At 40.7% G+C, this 25,786-nt stretch overlaps 1 protein-coding gene across 1 annotated transcript in view; it reads left to right on the top strand.

Moving 5' to 3' along the window:
- Positions 1-25,786, top strand: part of fndc7b (fibronectin type III domain containing 7b) — a 53,778-nt gene that overhangs the window by 2,021 nt on the left and 25,971 nt on the right. Inside the window, exons 2-30 of the mRNA XM_077204599.1 lie at positions 559-819; positions 3,869-4,141; positions 4,268-4,534; positions 5,037-5,297; positions 5,378-5,638; positions 6,811-7,074; positions 7,177-7,437; positions 7,593-7,853; positions 8,611-8,871; positions 8,987-9,247; positions 11,298-11,564; positions 11,665-11,928; positions 13,602-13,859; positions 14,147-14,407; positions 15,648-15,908; positions 16,044-16,307; positions 17,935-18,192; positions 18,318-18,581; positions 18,675-18,935; positions 19,211-19,471; positions 19,680-19,943; positions 20,458-20,718; positions 21,594-21,854; positions 21,950-22,213; positions 22,331-22,591; positions 22,884-23,144; positions 23,552-23,815; positions 23,961-24,224; positions 25,413-25,673. Coding sequence (XP_077060714.1) covers positions 559-819; positions 3,869-4,141; positions 4,268-4,534; positions 5,037-5,297; positions 5,378-5,638; positions 6,811-7,074; positions 7,177-7,437; positions 7,593-7,853; positions 8,611-8,871; positions 8,987-9,247; positions 11,298-11,564; positions 11,665-11,928; positions 13,602-13,859; positions 14,147-14,407; positions 15,648-15,908; positions 16,044-16,307; positions 17,935-18,192; positions 18,318-18,581; positions 18,675-18,935; positions 19,211-19,471; positions 19,680-19,943; positions 20,458-20,718; positions 21,594-21,854; positions 21,950-22,213; positions 22,331-22,591; positions 22,884-23,144; positions 23,552-23,815; positions 23,961-24,224; positions 25,413-25,673 — 7,611 coding nt within the window. The remainder of the gene's footprint in view (positions 1-558; positions 820-3,868; positions 4,142-4,267; positions 4,535-5,036; positions 5,298-5,377; positions 5,639-6,810; positions 7,075-7,176; positions 7,438-7,592; positions 7,854-8,610; positions 8,872-8,986; positions 9,248-11,297; positions 11,565-11,664; positions 11,929-13,601; positions 13,860-14,146; positions 14,408-15,647; positions 15,909-16,043; positions 16,308-17,934; positions 18,193-18,317; positions 18,582-18,674; positions 18,936-19,210; positions 19,472-19,679; positions 19,944-20,457; positions 20,719-21,593; positions 21,855-21,949; positions 22,214-22,330; positions 22,592-22,883; positions 23,145-23,551; positions 23,816-23,960; positions 24,225-25,412; positions 25,674-25,786) is intronic.

Here is a 25,786-nt window from a genome sequence, read left to right as displayed (position 1 = left end):
TTAACCAAGAGATTGGACACAGCTGAGGGTCTTTTTTTTACCACATTATTAAGTCCACAGTGGCATAAAGAACAAGAAAAGCACTTCTATTATGGCGGTAGAATGACTCGCCAGTAATACAGAAAAGCAGAGCGATAGTTATATTTTATTTAGAATTACTTATTGAGTTTATCACGTTTCTTTTGGATTAACACTGAAATCCTTGCCTTCACCTAACCTTAGAAACCCTAACCAAAACCCAACAACCTGGTTGGTTGATAAACAATGCTGTTCAAGCCCCAACCCCAGCCCTAAACATAACCATTATCTTTAAATCATCATTTGATAGCGATGTTGTTCCAGAACTAACAAAGATGTCGATCCACAAAATTGCCCTACTTGGGTATACCATTTAAGCTTTAAATGGTAGTGTGATAAGATAAAACCGTTGTGGGGAACAGTAAGAATACTTTGCTTTGAATAAATAAAGCCTGTGTATTATATAAATTGTTAACTCTCTTCAAGTTCAGTTTTGTCTATTAATTCAGAACCTCTCTCACACGTCTCTCTCTCTACCAGCTTTGGGTCCAGTGACATCAGTCTCGGTGGACTACAGCTGTGCTAGTCAATCTGCTGTGATCTCCTGGACAGCTGTGTTTGGAGCCACTGCCTACCGTGCCACTGCCATAAGCCAGAGTGGTGCAATTCTGTCCTGCACCTCAAACAGTACAAAGTGCCACCTCAGAAATCTAACATGTGGGGAGAGATATACGGTACATGCCACAGCCCTGTCAAATAACTGTGAGAGCACCGGCAATGCCACCACTTATTTACAAACAGGTGAGATGTTGGAACAAAAAAATCTTCAACCTCTTTTCCTCTCATTCATCTTTCATAACCTTACTGGTGGCATTCAGGAAAACTAATCTGAACAAGAATCAGCATTTTGCCAGCATTGTGGTGTGCAGCCTGGACATCTATACTCCACTTCTGATTTTCAATGCCCTCTATTCATCCATGATGTTTAAAGAAACCCGATCCAATATAGAGAAGTCACGCTTTCCCTGGAGGTAGCATTGTCTCTGCTGCATTGTTTTTGAATAGTCTCAGGCAAAGAGCCGGGTCACAGTTTGGGTGGGACGAGAAATTGCTCTTCATTCAATAGAGCTGTATTTGTTACATGAAAGATATGATGTTTATTGGCATTTATCTTGATTGTGAAGTCATGAATGTGGCACATCACCTGAGAAGGCATTGATAGTGTAGTGATAATCCACTTTAAAGGGATAGTTCACCTAAATATGAAAACTTTGTCAAAACCCGCAAGACTTTCATTTATCTTTGGAACACAAATAAAGATAATTGTGATGAAAGTCTGAGAGCTTTCTGTCCCTCCACTGACAGCTAAGCAACTACCATTTTGAAGCTTCAAACTTGATCACTTTTATATGATGAACAGATTTAATTTAGGCTTCTTTTTTAGGCTCAGACGTGCTGCGTAACACGAGAATGAACCTCATTGGTTGTTATAGAAGCTCAAACGTGCTGCGTAACACGAGAATGAACCTCATTGGTTCTTATAGAAGCTCAAACGTGCTGCGTAACACGAGAATGAACCTCATTGGTTCTTATAGAAGCTCAAACGTGCTGCGAAACACGAGAATGAACCTCATTGGTTCTTATAGAAGCTCAAACGTGCTGCGTAACATGAGAATGAACCTCATTGGTTCTTATAGAAGCTCAAACGTGCTGCGTAACACGAGAATGAACCTCATTGGTTCTTACAGAAGCTCAAACGTGCTGCGAAACACGAGAATGAACCTCATTGGTTCTTATAGAAGCTCAAACGTGCTGCGTAACATGAGAATGAACCTCATTGGTTCTTATAGAAGCTCAAACGTGCTGCGTAACACGAGAATGAACCTCATTGGTTCTTATAGAAGCTCAAACGTGCTGCGTAACACGAGAATGAACCTCATTGGTTGTTATAGAATCTCAAACGTGCTGCGAAACACAAGAATGAACCTCATTGGTTGTTATAGAAGCTCAAACGTGCTGCGAAACACGAGAATGAACCTCATTGGTTCTTATAGAAGCTCAAACGTGCTGCGTAACACGAGAATGAACCTCATTGGTTCTTATAGAAGCTCAAACGTGCTGCGTAACACGAGAATGAACCTCATTGGTTCATATAGAAGCTCAAACGTGCTGCGTAACACGAGAATGAACCTCATTGGTTGTTATAGAAGCTCAAACGTGCTGCGTAACACGAGAATGAACCTCATTGGTTGTTATAGAAGCTCAAACGTGCTGCGTAACACGAGAATGAACCTCATTGGTTGTTATAGAAGCTCAAACGTGCTGCGAAACACGAGAATGAACCTCATTGGTTCTTATAGAAGCTCAAACGTGCTGCGTAACACGAGAATGAACCTCATTGGTTCTTATAGAAGCTCAAACGTGCTGCGTAACACGAGAATGAACCTCATTGGTTCATATAGAAGCTCAAACGTGCTGCGTAACACGAGAATGAACCTCATTGGTTCTTATAGAAGCTCAAACGTGCTGCGTAACACGAGAATGAACCTCATTGGATCTTATAGAAGCTCAAACGTGCTGCGTAACATGAGAATGAACCTCATTGGTTCTTATAGAAGCTCAAACGTGCTGCGTAACACGAGAATGAACCTCATTGGTTCTTACAGAAGCTCAAACGTGCTGCGAAACACGAGAATGAACCTCATTGGTTCTTATAGAAGCTCAAACGTGCTGCGTAACACGAGAATGAACCTCATTGGTTCATATAGAAGCTCAAACGTGCTGCGTAACACGAGAATGAACCTCATTGGTTCTTATAGAAGCTCAAACGTGCTACGTAACACGAGAATGAACCTCATTGGTTCTTATAGAAGCTCAAACGTGCTGCGTAACACGAGAATGAACCTCATTGGTTCTTATAGAAGCTCAAACGTACTGCATAACACGAGAATGAACCTCATTGGTTTTTGTAGAAGCTCAAACATACTGTGTAACATGAGAATGAACCTCATTGGTTTTTGTAGAAGCTCAAACATACTGCGTAACATGAGAAAGAACAGTGGTTCTTGTAGAATCTAAATTAAATAAAATTTAATAATTTAATAAATTGAATACAAGCCTAAATTAAATCCGTTAATTAAATAAAGCAATCACGTTTCTTCAGAAAATTTGGTCCAAACCGCTTTTTGAGTTAAGTTCCAACAAATTTCATCAAACTGTTGCTTTGTCATAATTATGGAGAAAATGTTATAGTGCCAATTGTGGCAATGCTTAGAATACAATGAATACTTCTAAATTGTACTCCGCAAAGTGCATGAACGGTTAATTGTAACTAACTGAAATCTTTCTAAATTTGTTAGAGTGTGTTTCGTGCCAGGGCCCATGGGCTATGGTTTCAGTGCAGTTTCAATTCTCTACATCTCAGAAACTGACCTTGAATGTGACAAAATTCCACTGGGCCTGTGCATTGTTCCCTGTTATTGAAACTTGAGGAAATGCAGTATAAGTAGACTTTCATTTACCTCTCAAAATTAAAGATTATTCCTTTCAAAAACAGACAAGAGCTATCCCAGGTGTTGTGCGATTTCAGGCAGGGAGCTGGTACATAGCCTTTTCTCTGCCAGGGAAAATGTAGTCCCTAGAGAACATCTTCTTTTTTGAGTATTGTGGTCTATGTTACATGCATCACTCTTTTCAGAGCAGCAACAATTGGAGTAACAATACAGCTGAAACCCATTATATAAATTCAAATAACAAGATTAAAAAGATTGAAGCTATCAATTTTCTTTGTTCTTTCTTTCATTTTTATCTAAATAAACTTTAATCCTTCTCTTTCCATGCACACTTACAGCTCCCTGCTCCCCATCCAATCTGATGCTGTACCGGGAGTGCAGCAGCAATGTCATTATCTTTTCCTGGGCTCCAAATAATTTATCAGCTTACTACCATGCGAGGGCCGTTGACTCCAACAACAAGATAATGGAATGTATGACCAAAGACACATCCTGCTTCTTTACCGACACCACATGTGGACTCCTTTACAACTTCACGGTCTTTGGTTTATCATCGTTGGTTGGACAACAGTGTACCACTGAAACCAGTTCATCCATTCAAATACGAACCGGTAACAATAAATATTTGCTGTCAAAGTGTAGATATGTTTATCTTACCTGTAGGCTTGAGTAGGCCTAAATCTTGACTTTATAAACTGACATCATAACACTTATTTTACTTTAATCTCACTCCTCAGCACCCTGCCCAGCAAGGAACATGCAGTCATCAACGAACTGTCAGACAGGTCTTCTGACCAGCAGCTGGGAAGGTGCAGAAGGAGCATTGAGTTACACAGTGGAGGCTTTTGGTAACAATGACAATCAGAGCCACTATATGTGTAGCTCAGTGACACAAAGCTGCTCAATCCCTGGCATTCACTGTGGGGAGAGTCTTACCATGATAATCACCACTGCTGATGATGAGTGCTCCAGTGTTCTGTCTCTGGGAGAAGTAGGCTATACACGTAAGTGACACCGCCCCCTGGTGGACAAACAACATGAGTGCGTGCACACAATTAAATTAGTCTATCAAAGCAAAATAAAAAATAGTTCATTGGTGAAATAGGTGTTACTGTGACTCAGTGGATATCACGGTGACCTCACAACAAGAAGGTCCCTGGTTTTAAATTGTAGAATCAATATGACAAGTGGTTCTTGGATGCTATAAATAACAATTGACTAACTTGCACCAAAGATAGCCACTGAATTAGACTGCCCTCCATAATTTCAACCAAATACCTTCTCCCACAACCCTGTCCTCCAAACAAATGCAAGCAAACCAGAATGTGCAAAACGATTTATGCAAATTACTATGCAGAGAACTTTTCTAATTGGCTGTGTGTTCTGATTGCTATAAATGTGCAGGCAGCTCTCAGGTTCATCTCTTCCTGTTTACAGTTTATGTGACTATTTCCACATGCTTTAAATATTCTTATGCTGTTGTTTGTGTTGTTGTTTTTTATCTAGCCCCCTGCGTACCTCAAAATGTGACCGCAGTGATGGACTGCAGTGCAAATTCCATTCGTTTGAGATGGCAGGCCTCATTAGGTGCTTTATTATACATTGCCCAGGTGGTGGATCAGTTCGGGACTGTTCACACTTGTAAATCAATGGATCCAAATTGCCAGATAACTGGGCTTAGCTGTGGAACCATGTACAGCGCCTTTGTGATCGCATCCAACTTCATTTGCAACAGCTCCTTCAGCCAAACCATCAGTGTAGAAACAGGTGCACACATGTATATATATAAGAGTGTGATTATTTTGACGTCTGACATCTCTTAACCAACTCCCTGCCCCCTCTTTCAGCTCCCTGTCCCCCTGGGGATGTACAAGCTGTGCTAGACTGTCAAGAGAACCAGGCGTTGGTGAGCTGGCTCGGATCTCGGGGTATGATATCCTTCACTGCCACCATGGAGGACCCAGTCGGTGGTCTTCTCAGCTGCAGTACCACTGCCAGCAGCTGCCGGATCCCCGACCTGAAGTGCGGCCAAGTTTACGCCATTAGTGTCAGTCACCATGATGGAATCTGTCCCAGTATGCCTTCCCAAGCCATACAAATGAAGTCTGGTAAGAGAGGTTTAGTGCTCCTCACTTCTGTTATAGATCTTTGAAGGTGCGTTCACACTAGTGATGCGCGGGTCGGCCTTTTTTCCAACCCGTGGGTCTCGCTTTTGTGAAATTATTTGGCCCGCCCCACACCACTGTATCTATTTTTACAACCCACCCCGCCCTGCACCCGCGACCATTAAATAGACATACTAGGCATTGTAATGCACATGAAAACAGCCTTCATTTCAGCCTGAAAGTGCTTGGAAACATCGTCCCGCTGGCGGCGGGAGCTGCAGTGCTTGGCGCGCCGCTTTCGTGACGTGTCATGTGACGGCAGAGGTTTGGGGACATCACGCAAGTTACAGTGCTACGGCCTTCGTATTGTAACCTTATCAAAGAACCTAATAAAATACGAAAATAGATATTCCCAAATTTTTTATATAGGCTGGAAATTGCACGCAACATACATGGATTTAAAGCAAAATAAAACAATTTAATGACCCGCCCCAACCCGCCCCGCAAATAAAGTGACAATTTCTTTCCCCACCCCAACCCGACCCGCGGGTTACCCACGGGGTCTGAGGGTCATGAGACGACCCGTGCATCACTAGTTCACACTAATAACGAATAAAACCACTGGAGGTCATCAGTCTCTGAGCTGTTGGTTTCTATTAGGTGTTCTTACTCAACTAATAAACATTTTTGCAGAATGTTGCAGCGTTTATTATTAATGATTTATCCGTGCACATCAGTATTTTCAACTTAGTTAATTATTTTTTAGTTCATATTGTTTTTGACATGAATGGGCTTTAAATAAATGTAAAAAAAAATATATTACACTGCATGATGGCGGCTTAGAAACGTCTTACATTATGATATTGCACATAAGGTTGTACAATCAGAAGTAATTCCAATGCTGTTCTTTTTAACTGTCTTTTCATCAAAGAATCTTGGGAAAAAAAAGATTTCCTGACAAATATAAAGTAGCACAACTCTTTTCAACATTGATAACAATCAGAAACCCTAATCAAACATACTGGAACCAACTAATCAAAGTCTTCAGAATATCAAGAAAGATAAACATTAAATAAACTTTTCTTAACCAAATACCTTATCTGGCCAGATATCAACAATATCAACAAACTCCTTCTATACCAGATGATAAACTAGATAAAATGATCTCTCCACAGTGCCGTGTGGTCCAACACATGTTCATGGTGAGGTACAGTGCCTCTCAGGTGTTCTCTCAATGAGCTGGGACAGGACAGAAGATGCTGAAGGTTATATCGCCACTGTGGTCTCCACGAGCACTGGAAGGCTGGTTTACTGCAACTCTACCTTGCCTGCCTGTAACGTGAGCAATCTCCAGTGCGGTGATGCGTACTCTGTGCAGGTCAGGTCATACAACGACTCCTGTCTGAGCATGCTGAGTGAACCTTTAGTGATTAGAGAAGGTGAGGCACTCATTCACTATCAAAACATTAGTTTCATTTCATCATTTGACTTCAGTGCTGCCTTGGAGTGTTATTTTAATGCTTTCTACCCTGCCCCTCTAGTGCCATGTGCGCCTACTAATGTGACGGCTCAACGGACCTGTGGCAAAAGCTCAGTGGAGGTTTCATGGCTTGCAAGCCGTGGTGCTCAGTCCTATGTTGCAATGGCTGTGGGTGAAAGTGGGCACCGTACAAGTTGTTTCTCCAACACAACGACATGCAGCATCCTTGACCTCCACTGTAGCAGTGTGTACTCCATCAGCTTGACGGCTGTAGACGGCAACTGCTCCAGCCTGGAGAGTCAGAGCGTGACCCTGCACACAGGTGAGGCTGTCTGGGTGGTGCTGTCGGATTTACTAACAAATCTTTCTTTTGAATGATTCTTATGAAATCTTGATGTAAAGGGCATTTAAAAAACTGACATTGACTCACTCAAATGTATTAATTTTCTCTGTCCTGCCCTTTCTCCTGTTTAATAGTTCCCTGCCCACCAACTGACGTCCAGAGTACTGTGAATTGTAGCACCAACTCCGCCACTCTGTCCTGGACCGCCAGTCTTAACGCTGTGTCCTACAGAGGGAGGGCATTAGGCAGAGATGGTCACAATGTGACGTGTGATGGCAGAACTCCCGGGTGCCAGTTAAACGGCCTGCACTGTGGACAGGAGTATGTGTTTGTCGTAACAGCTTCTGACGGTCTATGTGAAAGTCCAAACAGCGTGGAGTACAGACATGAGACAGGTATCACATTTAAAACAACAAACAAACTCTGTCTTTATCTTTCACTTGTTTCTTTCTCTTATTCGGGTTACCATTGTGAAAAAAGAAGTGGCCTCCTACGTGCGTGTCTCATCATATCTGTAAATAGAGAAAAGTAACTCTTTTGACGTGGTGTGTGGTGTGGGAGTGGCAGAGGGTAGTTGTTAGTTTAGTAGCATGAAGCAGCTAAATCTCAAACCTCTGGGGAATCACCTGTTTTAAACAAACACCAAACAGAGGAGAGTCTGCTGGCCAAAAGAGAACGCGACAGAGCAAGTAATAAAACCAGAATCAACATTGGCTTGGCTTTTTGGAAATGGTGAGAAGTAAGGGATTTTAAATATTGTAAAAGCGACATTCGATGATGCAGTTTTTATTACTCCACAGGTGAGAAAGGTATTTTATTGAACAGGTAAATTGCCATATGTGAGCCATATGAGTTCACTGTAAAGAGTTATCTATTGTGAAGACTCATTTCATCATGGTTGTTTATTTTCAAGGAAGTACCGTGTCTGTTAATGATTAAAGCTACTGTAACATCTTTAAATCTAGTCAGATTGAGATCATTTCCATCTAAACTTGTTTTATCTCTTAAGTCTAGTAGTGAATGTTTTATTAGCAGAAGAATACCCATATTAATCTGCACAGTCACGCAGAGCCGAAGCACAACCAAAACAAAGTTCTTCCGCAAATGCATGCAGTTTTGTTTTTAACCGCTTTCTCATGCTTTGTTTTCCAGCACCGTGTGCCCCTCAGAATGTGTCCAGATTCCTGGACTGCGCCTCTAACAGCCTGAACGTAAGCTGGGCTCTTGGTCTCCGAGCTCTAAACTACACCGTCCTCACCAGGACTACAGGTGGCGCTGTGCTCAGCTGTACTACAACGACCTCCAGTTGTGTCGTCACTGGCCTGCAGTGCGGTCAGAACTACACCGCGGTCATCACAGCAACCAATGGAGAGTGTCAAGGGCCAGAGAGCGTAACCCGTCCCGTCCAATCAGGTGAGATCAGATCACAGCATAACAGAAGAGCAAAACCTTCCAAGTCATCTTTCACCCCTCAAAAAATAAGAAAAAAATGACATATAAGAAATCCTCCCTGTCTTTCTTCTGGCAGTGCCGTGCATTCCCACATCAGTCCGCGCCAACGTGGAGTGTGCGAGTAACACGGTGAAGGCCTCATGGGGTCCAGCAGCGGGAGCTTTATCCTACATCAGTGTTCTGACCGGCCCAGACTCTTACAGAGAATCCTGCATGACCTCTGACCCCTCCTGCTCCTTCACGGGCCTGACCTGTGCGCAGACTTACACGCTAAATGTCATCTCTCAAGACAGCCAATGCAGCAGCTTAGTCAGTTCCAACGTCTCTGTGACAACAGGTGGGAATTACAATCCGTTTCACTTTGACAAACAAATCATGATGTTGCCTTGCTCTCTACTGCCTACATAGGCAGCTGCCTTCTAAGTAGTTCACCTCATAAGTAAGAGATTTGATGTTCACAGTAGATTCTGGTATAGTTTGCCAAAAGTAAACTTCGACTGTGCTAAAAGAGTCTATTCGTGCTCAAGGTCAATAGAACGTCTTGCACATTCAACTGTGATTTACACAGAGCGGAGCGTGGAAAATGAAGATTACAGCCTCTTTGTACACACCAATACAAATTCTGGCTGAAATTCAGTCAGATTTTTGTATTTGATTTGTCTATTCAGTTAAAAAAAATGGCAGATGGGCTCAATGATCTTACAACCACTCTCTGTCTCTGACAGTAGGTGGCACTTAAGCAGAAATACAGCGGTTACCCCGGTTACTGAGGTACACAAAGCAGCTCTACGCAAATTTCTGTTTCTAAAGGCTGGAAACACTAAACCACTTTTAAAATCTGAACAAATTTTAAAAGTCTAGGCATCTCACACACACACTTGCAGACTTTGTAAATGCTAACAGAGAGAAATTGGGCATCATCACACACTTCCAGGTCATTTCGAACACAACAAACTCATTGCTAGGAGATGCATGAATGAAACAAACATGGATGTGCAGGAGATGACCGCAGTAGTTGTTTTTGCCAAAAAATGAGCCAAGCACATTTGGATGCGATAGACACGGTCAGTATAGACTGTATACAGATTACAACGAGACTGGAATTAGAGGTGAAATATTGAGGCTAATTTGTTAAGCGTGCTCTGTTCATTTACTTGTGTACTGATATTGTATTTTATTGCAACCCTGGCAGCTTCAGTTTCAGCACGCAACTTATCATACTCTACGATATGTGTTCTGAGTTCCCATTGGATGGAATCATTGCCTGAAGCTGAAAAAATGAGAGTGTGTGCCCTTCATACACTATGTGATTTTCTGTGAAACCTGTCAATTCCGACTGCCCAAAATTTACCCTCTGGCACAGATTTCCAGTATTGTAAAACATTTAGGCACAATACAAGGGGCAAAAATCTTGTATTGTGCAAAAAAAGTGTATTCCAGCCAATTGTCAGAGAAGAAAGTAAGTCAAACATTATTTTAGGGCTGTCACGATTCCTTTTTAAAGAATCTTCGATTGCATCCATGTCGAGTAAATAAAAAAATACCGGAAGTGGCGCATTCCACAGACGTGTATCCATGAACCGCAATATTAGACCGTTTTCTAAGGCTGCAAATTGTGTTAAAACCACTTAAAAAAGTAGTTATTTTAAAGGCTTAGGTCTTTTCTTGTAGGTCTATTTTTATTACCGCAAAAATATCAAATTACTCGATTAATCCTCAAAATAATCGACCGATTACTCGATTACCAAAATAATCATTAGTGACAGCCCTACATTATTTACATGTTTTCAAACAGCCGTCCAGGTTTTTTATCAAACACAAGAGACAAGAGAGCGGCTTCCGGATTCGTCTTCTGTTATTCACTGTTGCTTAACAAAAGCCTCAGTTTGTTAGCGCCACCAAGTCGTAGTTTCATGTAGCAGCAGCGGCTCTGGACTTGTGACCAAAAGCACAAATGTTACTGGTTGGCCAGTTTTCTTTGCAGTGCCATGTAAAAGAGATAAGAAGAGCCGTTCATTCGAATATACTTGTTTATTGCATCAAATTTCTGTACCGAATATTCATCTAGGTGTGAACTGGCCTTTAATAATTAAGCTTTAAAATATTAAAATGTAGATTTGAAACTAAAAGTTGACTGTTAGCCATCAGCATGTTGCTAAAGCTGACGATACAATAGTTAGTAATTGATTATATTGACCTATTTTTACAGATACTTTCTGTCGGTTTAGATATTTATCTCGTTCTGGTGTTGTCTTCTCTGGCAAGGATATTGGCAACACCGCCTTCGAATTTGACCAAAAGATGCTTAGAAGGCAACATTATTATGCATATACAGCATAAAATGTCTAGGTAGGCAGAACCTAAGACTAACCTTTGACCTTTCCCAGCTCCCTGTGACCCTGAGAGCGTGACTGCAGTGCTCAACTGTGACGCGCGTACGGTTAGTGTGTCATGGCAGGCTGGCGCAGGTGCAACCCGGTACACCGTTCTGGCACAAACACAGAATCAGAGCATTCCTTCCACTTCCTGTCATTCCTCGGCCACTTCCTGTGAGCTCATGCAGCTCCAGTGCGGGGAGGTTTTCAATGTGACAGTGTTTGCTGATAACGGAGCCTGCAACAGCTCGGCACGGGCCAGCACTACACTGGAGACGGGTATGGAGAGTTTAGACTAGTTTAAATTGGTTAACTACATTTAATTTGGCCTAATCTTGACATAATTTCCCTTCGTTTCTCTTCCCGTGTTTTGTCTCAGCGCCATGTGCTCCGACAATGAGGTCTCCTCCTTCACTGAATTGCAGCAATAATTTGGCCCTGGTGTCTTGGGCAGAGAACCCAGATGCTGTGAGTGTCCTTGTCAATGCCACCTCTGTCCTGGGACACACTGCCACCTGCAGCTCTTCTGCAAACAACTGTTCCCTGGCTGCCTTACTGTGTGGTCAGACGTACAGTGTGTACGGTACGGCCCAGGGCTCTCAGTGTGAGAGCACACCTAGTGCTCCCTTCAGTATTATCACAGGTAAATACGACGCATATTCATCATTCAGCACTACATGAGTCTGATTTTTCAAAACTGAATGTACTGCATTCTGGCAGAAGTTACCAAATCAGCTGAAACAGACTTAGCACCTTTAAATTCTGCATAATTTTTTGCGAAATGAAATTGAAATGTGAATAAAAAAAATAAAATAAAAAAAAGATTAGCGCATCAAAATGTTTACTGATATTGCTGATGGAACTGATGTCGACACAATCTTTTTTATTGCATACATTCCATTTTAATTCTTCAAATGTTGCAAAAACTAATTTAGATTTTTTTTTCTAGAAAAAAAAGCTTTAATGCAAATAAATGTGGTATTACATGACAAAATTACAATGTATCTGCATTCATAAATTGCTCCCATTAAAGCAAGGGAACTTTTTATAGTGAAACTAAATGTTTCACTGTATCAGTAACTGCATGGTCCTATAAACTTCACATTGCATGTTACAGTACAATTAACCAAGGTTTTTCAGGACCGCTTTTTTTTAGGGATTAAAAATGGTGCAAAGGACAAAACATTTTTTAGAAAATCAGAGCTCTATAGTCATACTTTTTCTGTTGTGTAAATCTATAAATCTATACCCACAGAGTATTGCTTACTTATTAAAAATACCTGAGACATTGAATTAAATTTGAGTAAAAATATAATTAATTTGAACATATAGCTGACAGTATGTCAAATATATTAAATCATTTTGTTACACTTTATTTTAAGGTGCTCTTATTACAGTGTAATTACACAATTAAGTACTGAGTAATTTACTGTTATAACTACAGTAGGTACATGCAACGTGCAAGGGCACTGTAAAATAAAGTATTACCATAGTATTTAAAATATTACGGTGGCTGAATGGTTGATACCCATGTGCAATATTTACATAATTTATTTGATGAAAAATTAATTGGCAATTAAATTGAAAGTCAACTGTCTACTATGGAAGCTTAATAAAATATTCCACAGAATAAAAAGTAAAAAAAAAAAAATGCAACATTTTATCTCACAATCTGACTGTTTTTGTCCCCTCAGAATTAAGCAATATAAACAATTGCGAGTTATAATTTCAGAAGTGCGTGATATAAAGTCTATATTTAAAAAGATATATATAGATATATCTATAAAATCTAAAGTTTATATCTTGGAATTCTGAATTTATAACTCGCGATTGTATATAGCACCATTATAAAATATCAATTTTGAGATATAAACTTCTGAAAAAACTGTCTTATTTCTCCTTAGAATTGAATTTTATAACTCACAATTGTGAGTTTATGTCTCACAATTCTAAGAAAAGAAGTCAGAATTGTGAGATGTAAAGACGCAATTGTGGGAAAAAACTTCAGAATTGTGAGATATAAACTTGCAATTGCAAGGGACAAAGTTTATATCTTGCAAAAAATCTTGCAACTTTATAACTCACAATAGCGAGCTTATATCTCGCAATTGTGAGTAGAAAAGTCAGAATTGCATCATAAAAAGTGGCAACTACTTTTTAAATTGTTTTGTTCCTTGGCGGAAACAAGCTTCTATAGTCTGCATTATTGACAGACTTATAAATCAGCCTGGCCAATTTAGTCTTTAATATTCTTTTATATTCTCAACATAAACATGTAGAGGTGAGTGAAACTGCTGTTCTGCTACTGTTTGCCAGCGCCCTGCAGCCCTGCTGAACTGAGTGCCAACTACAGCTGCGGCACCAGCACGGCTCTGCTGAGCTGGGCCGAGAGTCTGGGCCGAGAGAGCTTCTATGTGCATGTGGAGACCAGCGCTCACTCAGACTCCTGCAGCACAGCCCAAACCCACTGCTCCATCAACTCGCTGAGGTGCGGGAGTCTTTATAATGTCTCTGTGGATTCAGTGTCTGGACGCTGCAACAGCAGCGACGCAGCTCACACGCAACTACAGACAGGTGATCGGGCATAAACACACCACTCATGCAGGAGACATCTGCAAAATCTTCTTCTGAGGATTTACCTTTACCTTGTTTTACTTGCTTTTCAAGGTTACTTGCACCAAAAAAAAAATTCTAACCATCTTCTACCCTCTTTATGATCCTTAAAATTAAATAGGCCTTTTTTGCTGCTGTACATTTCTTTGAATGTTCTCTTATATTTTTTTTAGTAAATACTCTATAGATGATGTTTTGAAAAAAAAATACTTGATAGAGGACAATAATGCCACTTCTCTATCTTTCAGCTCCTTGTGCCCCACAGAATGTGACTGTAAGACTACAGTGTTCGAACAACACTGCCTTTGTGTCCTGGGAGGGCAGTCCTGGAGCCGTGGCCTATAACGTCACTGCTGTTGGCCGCGATGGTGATGTCAGGCACAGTATCGTCAATGGCACCAGCTGTCAACTACCCAACATGCACTGTTCTCAGACCTATGACATTGTAATCATACCGTTCTCTGAAACGTGTGCTGGGTTCCCTACCACTCCCTACACTTTCAGTGCAGGTGTGTATTAGCAGTTTGGTACAAAACTGAAACCCGTTACCTCTTAAGGTATGCCCAACTGTGAGCTACGAGGTTTTTGCTTCTGCTTAAAGCCGTTAGCCCGCATTATTTTAGCTTTTTTTTTAAATAATCATGTTTGACAGCAGAATTTGTGATGACAAAACTACATCACCCATGATGCTGTACAGAAAATTACACCAATCAGAGAGTCGAAGAAAGCAACACGGGTCAAAAGATCTCTTTAGCTCCGCCCACTCCTATTAAGCACTGCGAATGACGAAATCGAGATCTCTTTACACTCTCAAAATACTGAAATGTTTGTATATATATATATATATATATATATGCATATCTTGCAATACATTTAACATATATTGTTTTTACACATATAATCAACATTTCTAAATGAGTAGTTTTATATTTCACCATGATTTTTAATTGGATTATGCTGTTTGCAATGCTTCATGGGATTGTAGTTCTTTCCCTCACTAAAACCGTCTTGTACCTTTGTCTTTTTGTCCGATTAATTTACATTTTTTTGATTCAAATCAAAGTTTATAGTTTTGTAATTCACCTCATAGCTGATTGCCTTGATTAATGGCTCATAACAGTTTAATGAAAACTATTTTAAAATCCCTACGGGAAAAATTAATGAAAAGAAAAAAACTTCCTGCCACTGAAAAAGGGGGCGGGCAATAATGCACTATATTAGATAAACTATTATGTAACAAACTTAAAAAGTAGGTAGTTTTAAACACATCAAAAATGTACAGTCCATGTCTCACCTGTGTCCAACGATAAAACATCATAATTCTGTAAATTAATAATAGAAACAAATTGTTATAATTATTAATCTATTTTAATTACCTAGCACACAACCAAGTTACCATATGATTTTCAAACTATCATAAAGATGGAACATTAGATATATTTGTGTCATCCATTCAGACTTAAATTTACAGGCGTAAATTATATAACTCCATTTTCTCTATTTAGTGCAAGGCACTACTGAGTGACAGCTTAATTTAGGCTGGATCTACAACCTTGTGGATGAACAACATTTTTGGATCAGTGCTTACTCATCATTTACTAATCATCTGATGGCTTTTTAACAGTTGTGCACCCTATCCGTGAAAGGTTCCTGTTACAAAGGACGCACTAAGCGACTTAAGTTTAGTAACCATGAATTTGTTAAATTGGGGACTAAGAAACCATTTTCTTCCCTAAAAACCCCCTGCAGGTTCTTGTCCTCCCAGTCAAGTTGAAGTTTCTCTACAATGCAGTGGTAATGTGGGACTTGTCAACTGGACTGCCACCACGAATGCTGAAATGTACATTGCCACGGCAAAGGGTTTGAATGGCCACACTCACACTTGCTCCTCCAATGGCACCAGCTGCACTTTCAGTGAACTTCACTGCGGTGAGAACTACACCGTTACTGTGTCTACAGTGGAACGGGGCTGCCAGAGTCAACCCAGCACACCTGTCAACCTGAGATCAGGTCAGGATACTGGACACACAGTATTAGAGAATTTGTCTTGTCCTTGTTTTCAAGGCATTACACACAAACGAACATGTCTCAGCAATTTAAAGTCTAACTAGTGTTTGATTTTGACCCAATTCCTCTTTTTTCTAGCTATCTGCCCACCTTCCAATCTGGCCGGTCGTACCAACTGCGCTACTAATGACATCAGCATCACATGGGACCCCAGCACAGCGTCTGGAGCCACTTACTTCCTGTTCATCCGTCAGGTGAATGGGCTGAACTCCACCACCAGCACAGTGCAAACATCCCACGCTCTGACAGGGTTGCACTGTGGAATGAGCTTCATTGCACAAGTGGCTGCTCAGGACAGCACCTGCACCAGTCCGTACGGAAGCCCAACACAGGTCTACACAGGTACAAATGCCAAACATTACAACACAGCATTGGTCTACGTACTGTTTATTATCAGATATGTAATGAATAATGTATGGTAGGATGATCAGGTTCTTGAAGGGGTTTATTTTGTTTAATCTGATTTAATCTAAACTGGTTTAATCTAACCAAATAAATGAAAAAAAAAAGACTGTATATACCAAAATATTCACTCGACCGTGGTGAAATGAGTCCTGCTTTCTAAATAAAAGAGCCAATCGCCAAATTGGAAAAGCCATCATGTCACTGCAGAGTCATTAAGCTTAGGTTTCCATTGATCATTACAGTTAGTGTTTAGATATACACCTACAATATACATTTTAAATGCTATACAACATTTATGGGCCAGTTCATGTCAGAAATGAATTGCTTTTGAGCAGTATTTTCCATTCAATTAGATAGGAGTTGGTCTTGCATTCTTAAAATAATTGCCCGGATACGTTGCAAATATGACCGCCAAGTAGTGGTTAAACGACTTAATATTTTTTTTAATGTGACATTTATGTGATTAAAGTCGAGTCGACGTCGACTAATCGCTGATGACGTCATTAAATAAGCCTGAACTTCGAGCTGAGACTTGAACGCGGGTTGCCTTGTGTACAGCTATGGCTCCAACATAACAGCTTATTTTGTTGTTATATATGTCTTTGGGTCGTTATATTCCTCACAGATTTCTGCTTGTTCTAAATCACATACAGATAAAGTAGCACAGTAAAGATTACATTTATATGTATGCATTAGTGAGAGAGTGATTGCGTGTGAATTAATTCTACCTGGCAGCGTCTCTCTACTAATAGTGAAGCTGTGGGTTTTAGTTACTAAGAAATATATGCTAGAACTTCTCAGTTTCTAAGCTATTGAATTGATAAATCACAGAAGAGTGTTGAAAAATCTGCGCTACGGAACGTTTGTGTGTGTGTGATCTGCGCACGATGTGTGTTTGTGCGTTACAATGCAGCATCGCATGAGTATAGAACGGCGATTTACTTGTGTGTACAATAAAATGTTTAAAACGTGTATTCACCCGATCAATTCTGAGCATCCAAATGGTATAATAAAACATGTATTGTGGAGCGCTCTCAGAGTATGCATTTATTTGTCATTTTAACTGTTGAAAACAGAGCGTAGAAGTGAACTTCAAAGATTTCTTATCCTGTTGCACCCTCTATAGGTCATGATCAGCAACTAGTCAACGGAGCATTAACAGAGCATTAAAGTCAACTAGTCTGTGCAACCCCTACCACCAACTGAGCCTACTTTCCTTGAAAGGGACTTTGTTTAGGGTTAGGAACCATCGAGTGATATGAGAGATAAGAAACTAGCACATTTATGTAGGAAATCAATTTCCTGGAACAACAGGAGTTTTTTACATTGTTTCACTGCTCATTTGCATTTTTTTCCATAAAGTTAAATATCTGGACATCCCCACATTATGTCATCAATGGCTGCCGTCACAGAAAACCGCCAGCTCTCATTGAAAAAGAATGTTGAAGAATTGTCTGAATTTTCTGAATCCTAATCAAGAAAACTAATGTAATATTAAATACGGTCACATTAACAAGGCCACTGAAACCGTGTATTGATCTAAATCTCATCCATTGACCCACAGCTCCCTGTCCACCCAGTAGCCTGGCAGCTGCTGCCAGCTGTGGCACAAACAGGGGCACCATCAGCTGGCAGACTGGAGCCGGGGCACAATCCTATACGGCCAATGTAGTGGGAAACAATGGACACACGGGTTCCTGTACATCCAACACTACTTCCTGTTCTGTGAAGCTCGAGTGTGGACTTAGATATACGGCCACTGTGGTTTCCGCGGTTGGCTTCTGCAACAGCACTGCTAACAACAGCATCCAGTTTGACTCAGGTAATTTAAAACATTAATCTAAAATCAAACTGTAAGTGCTTTTTTTAAAGCATATTTTTTAGGCAAACTTGACAAAATCTGTAAAACATTTTCCTCTTTGTTTTACCTTCACATGTATTTCATAGCACTGTGCCTGCCAAGTAACGTGATGGCTCAGTTAGATTGTAATGCTAACACGGCAGCTGTACATTGGGACCCCAGTGCAAACAATCCTGACTCCTATACAGCCCTGGCCATCGGTACGGATGGCACTCGGATGTCCTGTAACACAAGCTCAACTTCCTGTACCATTCAGAACCTGAGATGTGGCCGTACCTATAGCATTGCTGTGACAACATCCCAAATTAACTGTGGAATCATTGAGGGTTCAGACTACCATATCGAGACAGGTAAACTGACTAGATTAATCCTAACAATTCTAAACCAACTCCAAACCAAAAAAGTTGAATTGCTGTAGCCCTCTATCATTTGTGTCCCATCAGCCCCCTGCCAACCACAGAGACCATTTGTTCTAATGCAGTGCAGCACTAACATTGCTTCGGTAACATGGGACAATAATGGGGCTGATCAGTTTGACATGGTGACTGCGCTCAACTTAAGTGGTGATGCGATAGTGTGCAACAGCACAAAGAGATCTTGCACATTCACACAGCTACGGTGTGGAGAGTCGTATACACTCAATGTGGTTGGGTTGCATGGAAACTGCACCAGTGAACCCAGCGAGAACTTCAGTCTTGACACAGGTGAGACAAAGCTGCACACAGGTTAGGGATAACCTTAGCCTGAGACTGATATAGCTAATAAAGACTGAGACTGATATAGCTGATAAATAAGTGATAATAAAGTAGTTTTGAGAATTCTCCCCCAAAAACATGATGAAAAAAGAGTTTGTTATGGATCCAAACTCTTCAACAAATTTTTCTATTTAGTGGACACACATTAGCCACATACATTTTCTTATACTGCTTCATGTTTGTGAATCTGTGGCTTTCCTAACACACACTGCTGTCTCTCTCAGCTCCCTGTGTTCCCACTTATGTTGTGGCGACAACAGACTGCGAAACGTCCATCACCACTGTAACCTGGGATCCAGCACGGGGTGCCAGCATTTACACTGTTCATGCCGTGAGCGCCAGGGCGAACAACCGCACATGTACCAACATAGATACATCCTGCTCTTTCTCAGACCTGGACTGTGGACAGAACTACACTATAACAGTCACAGCTGAGGATGGCAACTGTGTTAGCCTGGCCAGTGCACCAATCACTGTCACAACAGGTACTGGTCACAGACACTAAGAGTGGGATAGACTACTGTTAAACAACCAGTTAAACACGCAAGAACTGAGTGCACATTTAAAAACTAGTAATTACTCCCCAATAAACATTTTAAAGTGGTATGCTACATTGTTGACATTCTAATGGTGGAGAAATTTCACACAGCAGCTTTAACAAAACTACTACCTGTTTGTACCCCCCTTCACTAGTCCCATGTCCACACTCCAATCTGCAATCAACTCTGGACTGCAGCACCGACACTGCTCTGATCTCATGGACGCCCGGCAGCGGCACTCTGATGTATAACGTTTCTGCCGACGGCTTTGATGTAGATCACGAAGTCAGCTGCCGTACATCTGGCTCTGCCTGCAATATCACCAACCTGTACTGTGGCAGCCGCTACCAAGTCAGTGTGAGCGGAGAAGGGCTCACCTGCCCCAGCCAATCATTTAACTGGATTGCTCTCAATTCAGGTAACAACCTCATAAGTCACTAGTTTATATTGTGTATGGTTCATCAGTGTGCTGTTCTAAAGAAAAAAGTTTGTCATCATATAATTTCAGCTAAATTAAAAAATGTACTCGGCCTCTCAAATAACTTTTCTCATGATGACATCACCATGGCCATGTGAGCTGTTGCTAAAAGTAATTGGTAACACTTTATTTTACAGTTTCATTGTTACATGTAGTTACTATAGTAATTAAGCATAATTAATCCTACACCAAACCAAACCCTAATCCTAACCCATTAGTAAGTACTTGTAGTTACTTAATATTACTCATACTTAAATATATAATTACAGTGTAACAAAGACACCTTAAAATAAAGTGATTTTTGTTGAACCTGTTTCACTCAAAAATATGTCATACTACAGAAGTGAATTGCCTTGCCAATTCCATTTTGATGTAGAATTTCTATACTTATTATAGATATTAAATGTTGATATTATGATTAGCATGTTACTTTGATGTTCTTTTGCTTCTCCAGCACCATGTCCACCCACTCATGTATCCATCGAGTCATCCTGTGGCTCAAACACCGTGTCCGTTTCTTGGAAAGCCTCTCAGGGCTCTGTGTCCTACATGGCTGTTGCCGAGGGCAGCGGAGGTCATAGGGTGACCTGCGACACCACCCAGAAGACCTGCAATATTATCGGCCTGCAGTGTGGACAGACTTACCAAATTTATGTTTCTGGAGTGGATGGTGGCTGTATTGGATCCAGGAGTGAAGTTCACATTCTTGAGACAGGTGAAACTTAAAGTTTCTTTTGACATCCATTTGCAATATATGATGCATCTAGAGATCTATCAGAACACTTTAGCTATTGAATAATGACACACTTGTAGCCACCCAAAACACCCTAATACAGGCAAAACTCAATTTATAAATCACCTACTGCAGTCAGTGGTCTTAAATGACTATATTAAAGGCCATGATACACCAAGCCCACGATCAGACAAAGTCAGGCCATTGTTGAGTCCAGTTTTTGCGGTGTGATCCACATCATTGGCACTAGAAGAACCGTTGATGGCTTTTTCAAACATTGTGCTTGTTATGTTTTTCATCTTCAAACCAAGCCTAAGTCTAACCAAGCCTCTCGTCTGGCTAGCACGCTTCCTATAATGTTTACGCATTAGGTCAGTAGGTCGAGAGAAGATGATCTTTTGTGGATATTCAAACAAATTTGACCACATATGTGTTTACACTACGAAAGCAATCTGGTCGAATACATTTTCGACTACTTCTGAAAGTCGTCAAAATTGGGCAAGCTCAAAACTATTTAGACCCCATTTACGGCTGTATTTAGATTCATCTGTTGTGATCTGATTGACCAAAATGTATCTTAGTACCAGGTGTAAACAGGGCCTGAGAAAAAATAAAACGGAATTGACTAAAGCAAGAAAACGACAAAGTCAAGAGGCCACACAGGAAGGCTCTTCTGGTTTCCCTTTTTTAAATGACAAATACAGTGTGTTCAACTTTTTGGCCCAGACACAACTAACATGAGGCGACACTGCACTCAGATTGAAATGATGCAAGTTCTTTGATGTCGGTTTGATATGTGTGGGCCTTTATGTGGGTGGTCCACTTGTAGTGAGCTTTGACTTCTGTGTCTCCTTCAGCCCCATGTGTGCCTGAGAATGTGCTGACCATCATTGAGTGTCCATCTACTGTTCTCAACATTACCTGGCAACAGAGAGGTCAAGCCCATCACTACCACACCACAGTGAGAAGCAGTGATGGACAAGTGCTGGGGTGTGACTCTAATGCAACCTTCTGCCAAGTACCTCACATTCTTTGTGGCCTGACTTACAACGTGACAGTGGCTGCCTATAGTCAAACCTGCAACAGTTCTCAAAGCTCTGTGCAGCATGTCACCTCAGGTACTTGTGAAAGATATCATATATAGTGTATAATAATGTTACGTATTTAATTTAATATTTGGATGTTTTTAACATATCTTTTCTGGATTCCTTAGCCCCCTGCCCACCAGATGATTTATCTGCAGTCTTGGACTGTAAATCAAACACTGTCTCTGTGTCCTGGGACTCTAGTGTAGATGGTGTCCACTACATTGCAAAGGCCTTTTATTCCAATAACGACCACAATTACTACATGTGTAACACTACAAAGACCAGCTGTGACATCCCTTTGACCTGTGGGAGAGATTATAATGTGACTGTAGTGCCAGTAAGGGATGGCTGCAATGGGGCAAATGCTCCAGTCCAGTATCTTATGGCTGGTTAGTCACATTTAATGCAATTTTAATGCATCATATTTTTCCATCATTTAATATTAATTTGTTTATCTGTTTGTCTGTCACAAATTTCACTTTTGGGATGTGTGTTTGTGTATAAAGCTCCTTGCACTCCCCTCATGTTGGGCGTCGAGATGGACTGCCTGTCTGATTCAGCTTGGCTGACATGGGAAGAGTCAGCAGGGGCGGAGATCTACATCGCCATGGCAACTGACAGTGATGGACAGGTGTACCCGTGTAACTCAACTGAAAACCAGTGTACAGTTGAACAGCTTCAGTGTGGAAGATTCTACAACTTCAGCATCACTGCATCTAACAGTCAGTGCGACAGCCACTCGAGCAACACTATGGAATCTGAAACAGGTGAGGGAGTGAGACGGGAAGTTTTCCAGTGTAAAAAATAAAACATCATAACATAATAGTTTTGTCTTTGTTTGATTCATCCTATTCACCTGTCCCTCATTAATTATTGCGTTAGCTCCTTTGTTTGCCTTTGTACTTAAGCCCTGAGTTTCTGTCAGTTCTTTGTCCTGGATTGTTTAGACTCCCATGTTTAATGTCAATGTGTATGTGGTTGTGTTTCCTCTGAGTTACAGCTACCCACCGTGACAATAATAAGATACTAATTATAATCCTGTCTCTTTTTCCCTTTCAGCCCCCTGTCCACCTCAGAATGTGTACACAGCAGTGGGGTGTGACTTTGATATGGTGACTGTGTTGTGGGATGATAGTTTTGGCGCATTGAACTACACTGCCACTTTGGAGCGAACAGATGGAGAGACCACCTGCTGCACGGCAAACTCCACTTCCTGTGAGGTCACTTCCCTTCCCTGCGGCCAGATGTACGTCCTGACGGTCACTGCTGAGGGACGGACATGCAACAGCTCTCAGAGCATTGAGGTCATCGTACGGTCAGGTAATACACACTGACCATTTAGCCTTGTTACCAATGCTGCTTTAAGAAAATTAATACAAAATATTAGTCTAAATGTGATATATGTGTATAATTTATTTGTATTTACCGTAATTGTTACTGTAATTTGCATCTTCATTAAATCTTTGTTGGTAGAAAATCAATCAAACATCAGAGTAAACTCAATTGATGTCCCATATTTTACTAACAGGGTTGTAAAACTAAAGAGAAAAAAAACAAGATTATAGAAAGTCAAATGTGATAAAAGGCTAGGCACCTCCTTCCACTTACTCAAGAAATCTTTATTCTTTTTTGAAGAGTTTAAAACTCTATTTTGTACCATCTCTGTGAAAACTGCTATATAGCCTCTGGATGCTCTTTCAGTCATTAAGGTGTATTTCAACCCACAGTACCCTGTACCCCGGAGAATCTGGTGTCCAGTACAAGCTGCAGTGATAACGTAGCCACCATGTCATGGATGAGCAATGACGTTGCTAATGTTTACATGGTCACGGCCATTAGCAATGATGGGCTTCACTCCGTCAGCTGCTCAAGTTTTAGTCAGTCATGTGATCTTACAAATCTTAAGTGTGGTGTGCCATACACTGCCACAGTAATAGCACAAGACAGCATCTGCACCAGTCCACCCAGTCAAGCTGCTACAATCAGGACAGGTTTGTGTGATTTTATTGCAATGCATTGTAAGTGCTGATGAACCAAATGGTGCGTAAAAATCTGCCGTAGTTACTCACGACATACCTAAACTTTTCTTGTTCCTAATCACTTGATTTTACTGACAGTCACTTCTCTCATGTTCAGTGCCCTGTGTGCCGGATTATGTGACCGCTAATGTGATCTGCCAAGAGAATGGCCTGTCCGTGTTCTGGAAGGAGAGCGCAGGAGCAGAATCTTACACGGCTCTGCTTGAGGACAGTTACGGCCATTTCACCAACTGTCAGAGCATGAACGACACCACCTGTACAGTTAACAGACTCCCCTGTGGACAGACCTACCATGTCAGTGTGATAGCATCAGACGGATACTGTGACAGCTCTCCCAGTGCCGCCATTTACGCAGATTCAGGTAGAAAGCAATGAGAACAGATTTACACAGACATACCAGTCGAATTCCCCCAAAAGATTCTGTTGTAAATTATTTGAATCCAGAATTCTCATTCTCACTGGGTCACACTCCCCATAGTATGTTGAATTGAAATTTGAATAGAAAAAATTTATTGAATTGCAATTTAAAGATATTCAACACAGTCAGTCAAGGACAGACCAACACGTTGTGCAATAAAACATTTCTGTATCATATTACATTAAAAAGAAAAAAATACACTTCTGTGAATTTCAGCCATTTAAATATGTTTAAAACTTGGTAATTCTTTTGAAATTATTTTAATTCAGTTCCGAATGTCGTGTGCTGGTACACAAGTATAAAAGTTGTTAACACTTAATGTTAATGGTGCCATGGCAGAATCAAAAGCGGTAACACTTTATTTTAAGGTGCTTGTAATAGGCAGTAATTAACAGTTAATAAGACACTTATAAGACCTTATCGGATGCTTATAAACATAAATAAGTCAAAATAAGTGTTAATTAAAGCATAATTAACACATTTATAAGGGCCCAAGCCCTTTAAATTTGTTTTCCTTAGGACACATTTTGTTTTATTTTTCTAACGACCTGTGTGCAAAGTTTCAAGAGTTTTTGAGCACGTTAAGGGCCCCAAAAGTGCCCGAATAGTCGTTAGAAAAATAAAACAAAATTTATCCTAAGGAAAACAAATTTATCCTAAGGAAAACAATAGGGCCTTCGCCCTTTCAGGGCTTGGGCCCTTATAAATGTGTTAATTATGCTTTAATTAACACTTATATTAACTTATTTATGTTTATAAGCATCCTATAAGGTCTTATAAGTGTCTTATTAACTGTTAATTACTGCCTATTACAAGCACCTTAAAATAAAGTGTTACCTCAAAAACCTTTGTAGACCTTTAACATTTCTTTGAATTGCTAAATAGTTAATGACTGGAGTATGCCAATTATATTATAACTATTTAGTTTTAGAATTTAGAACTGTTCTTATTAAAACGTTTACTTCGGTGGAAAAAAGTACCATTAAATGTAGCAAATCTCCTCTCTCACACGTAAACGATGCAAAATACAATGTGGCATTTTATGCTTTCAATTTTCACAAAGTTAATCTGGACCCTGCTTTTTGGTTCCTTAGTGTTTTTGATGTAGCGTGTCATTTGTCTGTATTTCAGCTCCTTGTATACCTCGTGACATTCGGGCACTAATAGACTGTCAATCTGGTATGGCTATATTGTCATGGCAGCCAGGCACTGGGGCAGTGCAGTACATGACCACAGCAGTGAGTGAATCTGGTCATGTACTCACCTGTGAAAGCAACAATACCAACTGTGAGCTGACAGGACTGGCCTGTGGAGAGAGCTACAACATCACTGTGTTAGCAGAAGGACCGAATTGCAGCAGTGTTGCAACCATGAGGGGACAACTGAAGACGGGTGAGCAAAACTACTCAGAACACCTCCTAGAATACTCTCTAGCAATACCAGAACAACCCAGCAACCCCACAGCAGCACGTTAAAAACACCTCGAGCACCTCAACAACCACATA

The sequence above is a fragment of the Siphateles boraxobius genome, unplaced genomic scaffold, assembly GCF_051911475.1.
Source record: "Siphateles boraxobius isolate OS27281-9 unplaced genomic scaffold, OSU_SipBor_1 50, whole genome shotgun sequence".
Taxonomy (NCBI): Eukaryota; Metazoa; Chordata; class Actinopteri; order Cypriniformes; family Leuciscidae; genus Siphateles; species Siphateles boraxobius.
Note: the sequence above shows the minus strand (reverse complement) of the source record. Positions and strands in the feature narration are given on the sequence as shown.